Source organism: Diplotaxodon limnothrissa, linkage group LG1, assembly GCF_057381915.1.
Source record: "Diplotaxodon limnothrissa isolate DT_005_m linkage group LG1, D_limnothrissa_male_GT1.1, whole genome shotgun sequence".
In the NCBI taxonomy this organism is placed as follows: Eukaryota; Metazoa; Chordata; class Actinopteri; order Cichliformes; family Cichlidae; genus Diplotaxodon; species Diplotaxodon limnothrissa.
In genome coordinates, this window is record NC_140596.1 from 43725703 (window position 1) to 43738623 (window position 12921).

At 45.0% G+C, this 12921-nt stretch overlaps 1 protein-coding gene across 1 annotated transcript; it reads left to right on the forward strand.

Annotated features, from left to right (window-relative positions):
* Positions 1–696: 696 nt before the first annotated feature.
* shcbp1 (SHC SH2-domain binding protein 1) lies at positions 697–12128 on the forward strand. Its single transcript, XM_085359067.1, has 13 exons — positions 697–835; positions 1402–1608; positions 1693–1808; positions 3818–4026; positions 4109–4204; positions 4284–4514; positions 5529–5706; positions 6179–6299; positions 7067–7198; positions 9666–9784; positions 11044–11130; positions 11354–11492; positions 11569–12128. Exons 1-13 carry the CDS (start codon positions 697–699, stop codon positions 11898–11900), a joined length of 2106 nt encoding a protein of 701 aa, XP_085215193.1. The 3' UTR covers positions 11901–12128.
* Positions 12129–12921: the final 793 nt, after the last annotated feature.

Sequence of the window (12921 nt, forward strand, 5' to 3'; positions counted from 1 at the left end):
AATTTTTTTTGCAGTTCGTCTGAAAAGCTGCAGTTGTGCTTTGGCATTTTTTAAACATCAATAGGCGCTGATGCACGCAGTCTGTCCCGTCTGTGAGCGCAGAACAACCACAAAGCTGCTGCTCAGGGATGAAGTCACACATATGAGTCCTCTGTGGGAAAATCCGGACATTTTCATTAGTCTCGAAAATCCCCCCGGTTTTTTGCTGTTTCACCATTACACTGACATTTCCCAGTGCTGATATGTAAAACCATTAAAATACAAAATCTTAAAATACAAAAATACAAAATCACCAGACCTGGCATGTGTGCAAAATTTCATGAGTTTTTGAGCATGTTTAGGCCCTCAAAAAGGCCCTTGTTTTTCCTGAATAATAATAATAAGAAGAAGAAACGGAGCAGACACAATAGGGCCTTCGCACTCTCAGTGCTCGGGCCCTAATAATAATAATAATAATAATAATAATTATTATTATTATTATTATTATTATAAGAATCATCAGGGCGGACGCTACTCGACACGTCTGCACTAGGGGGCGGACCATCCCGCAGCTGCCCTGTTGTGATTGGTTGAGACACTCCAAACCGGGATATTTTGAAAACAGGGTGGCTGCTGCTAGTTTTGTGACTGTTTTCCGAAGAGACGTTAGTGGCTTTCAGCCTAAACGTGCAGAAGAAAAGATTTTACAAGTTCTTTATGGAGCAGGATTCGCGGGATGCTGCGTGTCCGGGGAACGACGCGTCAGACGTGGTCGTGGTTAATCTGGACTTGGGTAACGGAGACACGGACAACGGCCCGGCCGATAAAGGCTACGGCGGGGCGGATATAAATCGAGGTGAGGTCAGCAGCAGTGATCATCCACGTCCGCGTTGTAATCTTTTAAAACAGGAACCAGCTTGTAGGTTTCCTGCCGTGCATTTGACTGCTCTAGCACTGCTTAACTGACCCATGTGTGCTAATGACAGCGCATATGTGTTTGTAGCAGGCCTGTCACGTTAACGCTGTTAGCTTTCATGTTTCGCTCACGCGACGCGTCTACGCAGACGGTTCTGCAACAGTGATGCAGATAAACGTGCACACATCGTGCTGTAGGCTGAACCTTCAACACTACTGTGGCACTAAGCTATGCTTACATTTTGAATGGCTCTTTCAGCCCTCTGTGCAAATGTACCACATGCTAGTATACGCTCCAGCTGTTAGGTGTCGCAGATTAAGTGGTAACGCTCAAACAGATGTGTGGTAGACTTGCTTTTCAGGAGTCCCTACAAACCAGGAAATAAACGCTGAATATTTCATTTATGAGGTTAATTTAAACACAGTCCGTCAGTCTTATTGCTTTTGACCAGTAAAATAGTCCATGTGAACAAAGATTTTCCTCCATGGTGTTTCCGTCTTTAACAGCCTTGTTTAAAAACGAGGAGGAGAAGAAAGATGAAGATGGCAGTGATGACGACAGTGGAACATACTACTATAACACTGAAGCGTCGGGGACTGGGCTGCAGAGACGTGAGCCACCTTCGGGAGGAAGTTCAAGTCTTCCTGACACGTTCCAGACCAGCCACCTGTTGTTCTACGAGAGGTTCAAGGCCTACCAGGACTACATGCTCGGTAACCAACGTCTGCTAATATTAATAATCGTAACCCTGAGAAATTAGACTGCTGATCTCAGTCCTTGTGTTCTTGTGTGTGTAGGAGACTGTAAGCCTTCAGAGGTGAAGGACTTCACAGCAGACTACCTGGAGAAAACGGTGGAGCCATGTGACTGGTTGGCTCTTTGGTCTACTGATATCTTTGATGTTCTGGTGGAGGTAACGTAATGCTTTCATTAACCTGTGATCACACAGTCTAGTCATAACGACGCTGTAAGGACCGCTTTCCATCCCTCTCTGATGACACGTGTGAAAGCGGAGTCTGCAGGGTGATGGCTGTAGCTGTGTACTCCACTCTGCATCATGTTTAGCTGCGTGCAGCAGTGCAACAAGTGCAAACAAAAACCATCTCAGCTTTGTCAGCTTTATCAAACACCGATTGCATCTTGAACTTGTGACAGGAATGATGTTTGTGGCTCACACTGACTTGATGTCATTCATGACAGAATGTAGGCCAGCGAGTCCTTTACAGCAATTTAAATGCCTACAAACGATGCTGGCTGCCGTTCAGCTGTAGTGGTTGTAGGCTGTCAGTGCGCCGTCTACCTCAGCTGTCAAAATGTCTGTTGTCCACATCATTTACTCTGGAGGGAAGTGTAAGTGTGAAAGGAGTCGAGATGCGTGGATCAGTCACTTTTGGCTCATGACAGAGATGTTGACGATATTCTGAACTTTTCTGTCACTAAGTCTTGCCTGTTTTATTTTTGTGCAGTCTCTGTTAGGAGAAAAGTTGCTTAAAGTGGATCTAACGTTGCCAGACTCTGACATTTAGTGAAAAAACTTTTATATTGTTTAAGAATGTAATCTAAGTGTTTATCAGAGGGAAAGTGTGATTTGTAGGACACTAGAGCCTGACATGCTGGCATGATGTTAGCTTATGACCAGCTGGTCTTTATCTGGCTTGTAGTCAGCTGTCCTGAGACAGAAGGGCCAGATGTGTAATCTGCTGTGACAATTTCAGGAATAAACAAGCATGTTCATACATTGTCAAAGGAGCTTGCAAAGAAAAGCGTCTGGACTTGTTTAAGTTACTTGAAGACGTTTCACCTCTCATCCGAGAAGCTTCTTCAGTTCTAAGGTCAAATGGTGGAGAGTCCCAGATATAAACCTAGTGGGAGTTTCCCCCCACAGAGGGACAAAAGGACCCCTGATGATCCTCTAATCGCCTGAGCCAAGGTGTGAAACTGGGTGTGGGTCCCAATCAGCCAGAGTTTCGGGTGAGCTCATTGTGAAACCTGGCCCCACCCTATCATGTGATTTCCTGAGGTGAGATGGCCCTCACACCCACTCAGGGTGGGTCCTTGGTCCCTCTGTGGGGGGTCACTCCCACTAGGTTTATATCTGGGACTCTCCACCATTTGACCTTAGAACTGAAGAAGCTTCTCGGATGAGAGGTGAAACGTCTTCAAGTAACTTAAAGAAGTCCAGACGCTTTCCTTTGCAAGCTCCTGAGGCTACGATGACCTGGATGACTGAGAACCTTCACAGACACATGTTTATGCAAGTTTTTCTGTGTTGGAGCCCTGACTTCAGTTCAGGAGACAAGGCATGAGGTGAGGAGGAGGGGCAGAAGACAGAGGCCAGTGGTGAAGTCATGTAGGTTGAGAGTTAGGCATTTGTCATCTTTAAATTTAAAAAGTACGTATCTGGCGAGTCTCCAGTGACATACAGAGGTCCAACCTGAGCGCTGGATTCGAGGTGGCGGGCCAACATAGCCTGTGCTCCAACATTGCTCCTGTGAACTCTTAATGGATAAACGTTTTTAAGAACACATCAATTTGTTAGGAAATGTTATTGCACACTAATCAATGTATATTTATGAGTGCAGCAATCTTTTTTACTAAAAACATTACTTTCTCTACCTTTTTAAAATTTCTTTAGTTTTTCTGAAAGTGCTCAGTGGTTATTTTATAGTTTGGAAACACCACCCACAGTGCTATAGTGTTAGCTACACTATGTCACAACTATAGTGCACTGTAACGCTGTTGATGCCATCAGTGACTGTAGCTCACTGGAAAAGGACCAAAGAGGGGGCTGCACAGTGTCTGCTGCCTTTACAGAATGTAAATGCACATAATCAAAGGCGCAGCAAACAAACGTGCGTGCTAATGTAGAGCTTGGAGGACGTTGGTTTGTAATCCTTGGGTTGTGGCTGCTGGTGGTTTCAGGTGCGAGACGTGGAAGTGAAGGACCTGAAGGCACGTGTGAGGCTGGTGCTGCCTCTGCAGTGTGATACCAGAGGCGTTGAGCTCCATGAAGAGGCCATGACGTCTCTCCTGGAGGCCACTCAGCACAAAGTGCCCCTGCAGGAGCTGCAGGTGGTCTACGAGGAGTCTGGGGACATTGATCAGACTGCCCTTGCCCTTGAGCATGTAAGGTAGGACTTGGAGGCCACGGGGAGATTACATGTTGTTGTTTTGCCCTGACGTATATGTGACATCCTTTCCTTTCATCTGCAGGTTTTTCTATAAACACATCTGGAGGGAGTGGGATGAGGAAGAGGAGGATGATGACTTTGACTACTTTGTCCGCTGTGTGGAACCCCGGATACGACTGTGAGCACTCTAGGATGATCCTATATTAAGAAGTGTTGGTTTGTGCCCGTAGCCCTGACTAAAACATGTCTTATCGTAGCTACTACGACATGTTGGAGGACAGAGTCCCAGCAGGCCTGGTGGCAGAGTACCAGTCCTTACTGGAGAAGTGTTCCAAGTGCTTCCAGCAGTTCTCCGCGTTGCGCAGTGGCCTCAGTGCCGACTCGGACTCGGAGCTCGACAACGTGTCCATGGTAGAGGGCCTGAAGCTCTGTGACCAGCTGGAGAGCTTCAAACGCAAGCTGCGCATCATTGAGAACCCCCTGCTGAGGTAGTGTGCATCAGGGCTGGGCATCGTCACTGATTTCTAGAATCGATTCGATTCAGTTCGATTTGAATCTGGGAAAATTGCCTCAGACAGTCAGAAATATTATAATTCAGATCAGTACATTTCCATATTTCTGTATCAATAAAAAGGAAACTGACACACGCAAGACTTTATCAAAGGTGTGAGCATCACAGCAGAGGCCTTTGTGTCAAAGTAGCTGAGCATAAAACACAGAAAAACATGAAGGAGATTTTCCTGTTCTGGATTTTATAAAAACATTCTGCAGTACATCAAAAACAAAAGAAAACCATTAATCAACATATGAACGTTAGCTCTGACGTTACAGCGGTTTTATTAGAGATACGGCTAACAGGCATTTTGTATAATTTTAAAGAGTTTAAATTTGTTCAGTAAGTAAGTTATTATTAATCCTTTATTTATCCAGGTAAAAAATCTCATTGAGATTAAAAATCTCATTTCCAAGAGAGTAAAGGGGAAAAAAACAGCGTCCGACAGGCTGTAAACAACGGTAGACTTGTGTGTAACAAGCAAGCGAATAATGCAGAAGAGGTGAAGCGTAGTTTGGAGAGAGATCAAACTAACAGCGCAAAAAGGGCGTGAACACAAAGCGCCGACCCGCCGACGGATCAGAAACGGCGAGCTGTCCGCTTTCAGCCCCGACCGTGTCCGTGCTGTCGGGTGAGAAAGTCACATCTCACTGATTCTGATCCGTCGGCGGGTCGGCGCTGTGTGTTCACGTCTCTGTGCAGAAGCCGTGTTCCTGCTCTCATTACTGTCTTAGCTGTTTGGTGGTTGTTGAAATTTTGAGGTTTAACCTGAGATTCTGGCATTTCGGGCAAAATAAATTTATATTAAAAAATCGATTCAGGATTTTAATGAATCGATTTCACGTTATCCAAGCCAGAATCGATTTTAATCGATTATTAAAACCCTCGTGTGCATGTCCTTCATTGTTCCTTCTCACGCCCAGTGTTCTACACCCCTCCTCTCATGTAGATACGTGCTGGCCTATAAAGGAAATACGAGGCAGCAGTGTGTGCAGAGCAGAGGACCTCGAGCATCAGGCGCAAAGGTGGTTCATGTGGTTACTGCGTCCTGCAGCACCGTCCAGCTGCAGTCTCTGCTTAGTGCCAGACTCATTCCTCTATGCTCATCTGAAGACACTGAAATTCAGGTCAGTTGCACAGAAGCATAGCTGCGTGTCCAAAGATCACGTCAGCGAATCGGCTAATCGAGACGCATACATTTGGAGTTTGGACCGGATTGTTTCTTCTTCTTTTCTACTCTACCTGAACTCAAAGCGCTTTTTACAACATGCCTCACACCCACAAGCACTTCTTTCTATCCTTTCTTTCCTTCTTTTTAACGTTCACACTCCGATTGATGCATCAGAGAACAACTTGGGGTTAGTACCTTGCTTAAAGGTATTTGGCATGCAGACTGGAGCAGACGGGGATTGAACCACCAACCTTCCAGTTAGCAGATGACATGCTCAAACCCCTGAGCTACAGCCACCCAAACCTTCACCTTAACCCCTCGCACTGACAGCATTCATGCTCTAATATACACCAAATTTTAATGTTGTTGTCTTGTAACCATAGTGAGGCGACTGTAAGCTGCTAATGGTGACTGTGTCATGTACGTAGTTCCACAGAGAGCCGGTATCAGCTGTGGATTCGTGCTATCAGGGCGACTTGGTGATTGTTCTCCCAGGAATGTACAGTGTCAGCAGCTCCATCTTCATACCAGACTCCATCACCATAGAAGGTAGGACACTCACGCCATGCTTGTGTAGAAGTGATGCTAATACATGGAAACCAAAGATGTCAATTCAGATGTTTTATGCATGATGTGCCGTTCCTCTTGAAGAGCCCTGTTTGTGTGTCCATCAAATTAAGAAGTACATGCAAGCTCGCCATGGTTGAAATGAAGGGGCCACTATGTTTTACGCAAACGTTGGTTATAAGTTATTAACCTGGGAGCTTCACAGTGCACTTCATAGTTGTATGTACAGGTAGACTGATCTGTGATGGTCACATGCAGCTACACTTCAGGACCCCTCGAACATTGACACCATCAGCGGAGCTCCTGAGCTGCAGCTGAGCCCAAACGTTCGCAGGTTGATATATTACAAAAAAAGACAGCACATACGCTGGTGCTGTGATATCATATCACCTGTGATAGCACTCGTACATTAATACAAACATTATTATTGCTATAGCAACACCATTCAGGGAGACGAGATGGACATCAGTTATGAAGGTGCTGACGTGGAGCCGGGTGTAAATGCCTGCACCTGCTGACACGTCTGAGGGTGGATCGCACACATTTCCATCTTTGTCACATTTTCTTCATCCTGAATGCCGCGGTCTGTTTGCCAACTCAGCTGAGATCTCCTCTGATCATGGTTACAGTTACATGCAGCCACCATTGAATGGAAAGTGTGTGAAATGCAGAGCCCCTTTGTGTGGTTTCAGGGGCTTCTTTAACTGTGTGTGTGTGTGTGTGTGTGTGTGTGTGTGTGTGTGTGTCAGGCTTTGGGTTTCCTGATGAAGTGGTGATTGAGAAGAAAAGCAAAGGTGACTCATTTGTGGAGTCTACAGGCGCTGATGTCAGACTCTCCAACATCAAGTTCATCCAGCATGATGCCATTGAAGGCATTCTGTGTGAGTATTACGTGCTCTGAGCTGCCATCACACTAACGCATTGTGTCATATTCAAACAGGCAGGGACACAGGAGCTAACCTTTACTCTTTAAAAACCCAGCCGCAAACACTAAGACAAGTGCAGACGTAGGCTGATTACTTCATTTTGGGTGTTGTAGCTTTCCTGAACAAAGTGTCAATCAGAAGAACAGTAAATGGTAAATGGTCTGTATTTGTATAGCGCTTTTCTAGTCCCTAAGGACCCCAAAGCGCTTCACACTACATTCAGTCATTCACACACATTCACACACTGGTGATGGCAGCTACATTGTAGCCACAGCCACCCTGGGGCGCACTGACAGAGGCGAGGCTGCCGGACACTGGCGCCATCGGGCCCTCTGACCACCACCAGTAGGTAACGGGTGAAGTGTCTTGCCCAAGGACACAACGACCGGGACTGTCGGAGCCGGGGCTCGAACCGGCAACCATCCGATTACAAGACGAACGCCCAACTCTTGAGCCACGCCCAGTATTCTGTATAACTTTCAAACGCACACCTTAAACAGATAATTCTGAGGAAATGATATCTCGCTAATTTAGAAGATCATCATTTAGCCCGGAAAGCCAGTTTGCTGCGTTATAAAAAAAGCTCTCCTTAAAGCTACAACATCTGACTGATTTTCATGACTAATTGAAGAAAATATAAGCAGCCCTAGGTTTGTCTCTAGCACTGTAGCCAGGCTGACAAAAAGTCTGTACCACAGGCCTTCAGGCTGGCAGTAGTTAAACCGTTACTTCACTCAAGCCATCACCTGACCCGGCGGTCTTAGCTAATTATAGGCCAATCTCCAACCTTCCTTCATATCAAACATCCTTGAAAGAGTAGTTGTCAGACAGCTAACAGATCATCTGCAGAGGCTTATTTGAAGAGTTTCAGTCAGGTTTCAGAGCTCATCACAGCACAGAAACAGCTTTAGTGAAGGTTACAAATGATCTTCTTATGGCCTCTGACAGTGGACTCATCTCTGTGCTTGTCCTGCTAGACCTCAGTGCAGCGTTCGATACTGCCGTGTGTGTGTATATATGTATAAAAGCTGCTGCTGGTAATCAGAAGTATAAGAATATTTTGTAGATATTTCTGTATATTTTTGAATTGTGGTGTAGGACGAAGAAGAAAATAATCCTATAAAAGTAACAACAACTTAAAACAAAAACTATCATTACTCTTCAATGTTCCTTTTAGCTTGTTAATTTTCACAAATACTGTAAAGGTGTTTAAAAATAAGCAACTTTTGATGTTTTCAGTTTAGTGAGGAAAAATCCAGTCTGTCTTCAGCTTGAACAAGTGTATTGAAATCTGGCTGAATGTCTAAGGTGGCTATTCAAAGTACAGCTAAGAGGTGATCATCAGTGACAGAGGATCTGGATTTGTTGAACTTCATCACTGAGAATGTGTGTTCACATACGTAGGTAGATCCTAAGTGGAGTAGAATCCTCTGGGCTTGTGTGGAAAGTCTTTGAGTGGAGAGTGAAACTCGGGCAGTGGGACTGACCTAAACTGCTCTGCCAGTAGTGTGTCAGACTAGGGAGAAGAAACTGTGTGCATTTCACTCTTGGCTGTGTTGAAGTCTTGAAATTGGCTTGAAAACTCACCATGCAATGCTTCCAACATGGATGAGTACCTGTGGAGGTGATCAGCTGGTGGTGTGGCTTCCTTGAGTGTTGGCACGTGAGTGAGAATATTGTCCCACATTTGGCTTAAGAGAAGCTGCAACTTTCTCTTGAAAGCCCTCACTGCTCTGTACGTTGCATGCACAAAAAGGCCCTTGCTTTGCAGTTTTCCCACACCGAGCCTCCTGACAGCTGTGTGGTAGCTTACGTTTTCCTCCAAAAGTGCAACAAACTGTCTGTGATTCAGTGCTCTGCTCTGATGAAGTCCAACATTTTTAGCTGTCAGACTTGGTCAACCATCTGTTCTCACACCTATCGCTTTGTCCCATTTCACGCCCAGCTTCTCCAAGCATGCATTTAACTTTGTGAAGAAATGACTCCCTGTCCCTTTCATTGACTGCATGGCTGCCAGCTCCTCCGTGATTTTGAAGTCTGCAGTGATCCCACGTAAAAAGACGAGTAGCTGGGCAGTGTCACGTACACCGCAGCTCTCATCCACAGCCTGGGAAAAGTAGTCAAAGTCAAACATGACCGAGGGGGCCAGGGGTAGCTGGCATCACCTGACGCTGTGCAGACAGAAGCAGATAATACGTCGAGGGTTTTCAAAATAAAAGCAACACAGTTGTATTGCATGCACAGCATAAACACTTGTTAATTTGTGCTTACAACATACCGTATGTGGCCCGTGTAAAATGCCCAGGTCTGTTTTAGGTCGTGTGGTCAGTTGGACTGGAGGTTGTGTTTATCTTAGGTGCGTGGTGTTGTGTTGAGGTGTGTAGTAATGATGCCTTTCTTCTCGTTCCGGTTTGACTGCCAGGTGTGCGTCAGGGGACTCTGAATATGGAGAACTGTGTGCTACAGTGTGACACCACTGGAGTCATCGTGAGAACATCTGCCCGTCTCACCATGAACATGTGCGACCTGTATGGCTCCAAGGTGAGACCTGAACTCCACCCATCACATGGTTTTCTGGAAACAAAAGATATGGCCAGTTCCTCCATGCTGTGAAGTAGGGCTGCCACGATTAGTCGACTAGTCACGATTACGTCGACTATCAAAATCGTCGACGACTGATTTAATAGTCGACGCGTCGTTTGAAGCTTTGTAAGATCCCAAAAGACGCAGGAATGAGTAGCAGGATTTAAGAGTGTAATAACGGACTGAAACAGAAGATGGCAGCACTGCATGTACAAGGATGCCAGCTGCCGTTGAACCCCGAAGAAGAAGAAGCAGCTGTGTCCCAGAATTCATAGCGCAGCTCAGTTTCCAACAATGGCGGCAGCTAGTTAGTTTTAATATTACTCTTATTATTCTTTCTGGGTCACAAAATAAATGTTTAACATATTTTCAGGCGAGAATGTAGCTGTGTAAACCTCAAATATCTGCTCAGTTTATCAAGACACCGCATATTTTCAAAAGCGCTCCGACGTTTTCGGAGACGTCTGTTACCCACTAGCTCGATAGCTAGCCGGGGGCTAGGTCACTAGAGCCGTGAGAACACCGGACTCCCGGCAGATCGTTTGCAAACCCACCGCCGTCTTTCGCTACTCAGGTTAAACATGATATATGAGTCACTTAGATAACTTAAACATGTTATTGTTTGGCTTTTTTCAGTATTTTATTTGTTCCTGAGTAAATCGGTTTGGCTGAGATTAAAGTTATAGTTTTTACACAGCTGAATAAACGTCAAGCAGACAGCTGATTATCAGAAGTGTGAGATGCTCCAGAATTTACTCCGGTGTCCTGTTATATTTTAGATAGCAAGGAGTTTATTAAACTTTACCGAAACAATCTGCAGATTTCATTAAACTTTAATAAACTATCATCTTGTCTTTATTGTTAGTTAGCACAGACCTTAAACACTTAAAGCTGTAAGCTAATGATAGTTATATAAGAGCAGATGCTGCTGGTGCAATAAGCTGTAGTTTTACGTCCAATGGATGATGCTCTAAGTAGTCGACTAATCGCAGAAATAATCGGTGACTAGTCGACTATCAAAATAATTATTTGTGGCGGCCCTACTGTGAAGTATGTGTTACACTGGAAACTATGCTGACCTGCCAGCTAATGACCTGACACAAGATCAGTAAAGCTTTGTGTAAAAAAACAAAACAACCCTATGTCCCAGTGTTCTTGTTGTGTGTGACGGTTCTCTGATCAGCTGACTGGTTATGCTGCTCCTTGTCTGTGTGCAGGGGGCAGGTGTGGAGATTTACCCCGGCAGCGTTTGCAGTCTTGTTGGTAACGGCATCCATCATTGTAAGGATGGGATCCTCATCAAGGTGAGATGAGATTCATCTTGCCAATATTCATATTTCTGCCAACTCCATCGTCCTGACTTTGTAAAGCTGTTATCACTGATGCTGTATTGTTAGTAGGCCTTTTACCCCCATTGTGGACACAGTAGTGCTTGTGCTTTGAGTGGCAGTGATGCAGTGGTTAGCACTGCTGCATTGCAACAAACAGGCTGCAGGTGTGATGCCCAGCGTGTGCGTGTGCGTGTAGGACTTTGCTGATCAGATGGATGCAATGCCTTCCATCACCATGGAGAACAATGTGATCCACAACAATGAAGGCTATGGGGTGATTCTGGTGAAACCCAACAGTGGGGAAGAGCCCAGCATCCCTGTGGGCAGAAGTGAAGGTGGGTAAGGTGGTAATGTGAGGCAGCTTTGATAGCCCAGTGCACAATCTATAATCAGCTGCCCCTTTCCTCGCAGAGCACCCTGATGCACACACACAAGAGGAAAAGCAGGGAGGATCTTTAGACCATCACTTGATCTCCACCTCATTTTCAACACCACCTGTCAGCACCACGTCCAGCAGCAGCCCCTCGCTACCTCTTTTGGCTGGGTCTGCTAAGAACAGCTCAGACGGTGATGCGGCTGCGTCTACAGGCAGGAAGTGGCAGTTTAGCCGTCAGCTAAGCAGGAACGTGGAGATGTCCAGCCAAGCTGTTGAGGATCTGAAAGACCACCAAATCTTTGTGTCCTTTCAAGGAAACCAGTTCAAGCGCAACGGCATGGGCGATTTTGGCACCTTCTGCTACTAACACTGTGACCTAACATTGCCACGCACCCCTCGGCATTTCTGCCCAGTGTGTATGATGACACTAATCTTTTTGCCATAAAATAAATGTTGCAGGAATGTGTTGTTCTGATTCACGTGTGTGGAGCTGTGCACAGGCAGGTCTAAATATCAGCTCTGATGTTAACGTCCAGTGGCTGTGGATCAACCCTTCCTGTGGAATTTGCACAAATTCTTTTATCCGTTTTATTCCTCTGAGCTTTTTAAAAAAGAATTTAAATCCACGTTTGGTTTCTGTTTTATTCTGAGGTGGTGGCTTGCAGAGTGCTGAGGTTCACACAGATGCTTTTTGGAACAATGAGTTCAGATTTTTCAGACGTGTATGACAAAGTTAACAGTTTAGAAAAGTTTTATTTGCCATGTTCTGAAAACAGAATAAAAATTAACTCTACAGTTTAATATTTAGAAAGAACCAAGTGTGGTTGATGATGCATTTTGTGAAATGGATGAATAAAATACATTTTAAAGTCATATTTCCATCCTCTTCTGTCTGGATGTGCACCTCACCTGGGACAAGGAACACATGTCGGACGGGTCTTTGCTGGCAAACTTGTGTGGCCGTCCTTGACCAGTTCTGTGCAATTCCATTAATGAAGAACAAAAACAAAACGTACAACTCCTTTTTAAATACCATGGTTTATGTAGTTAGGTCCTTATATATGTTTAGACACTGACAGGGGGGTTAACCTCTTTACTGAAACACTCCAAATATAGTTACATAACAGACATGTTTTTGAGTCTCAGCTTTCAGTGTATTCTTTCAGGATATGTTCTGTCATCAATGTCATAAAAGAGCTGGAGCTGATGTGAGGTGTGGTGCTTTCATGTGACAAATTTTGCTGTGAACAGGCAACAAGAGGTCAAAGTAGATCTCCATGCAGGTGAAACAAGCCATCTGTTATGTTGCGGGTAAGATTGACCCAGAACAGAAGTGATGTCACATGTCATCTGCATCACTACAGAAAACGGAAAAAAAATCAAAATTA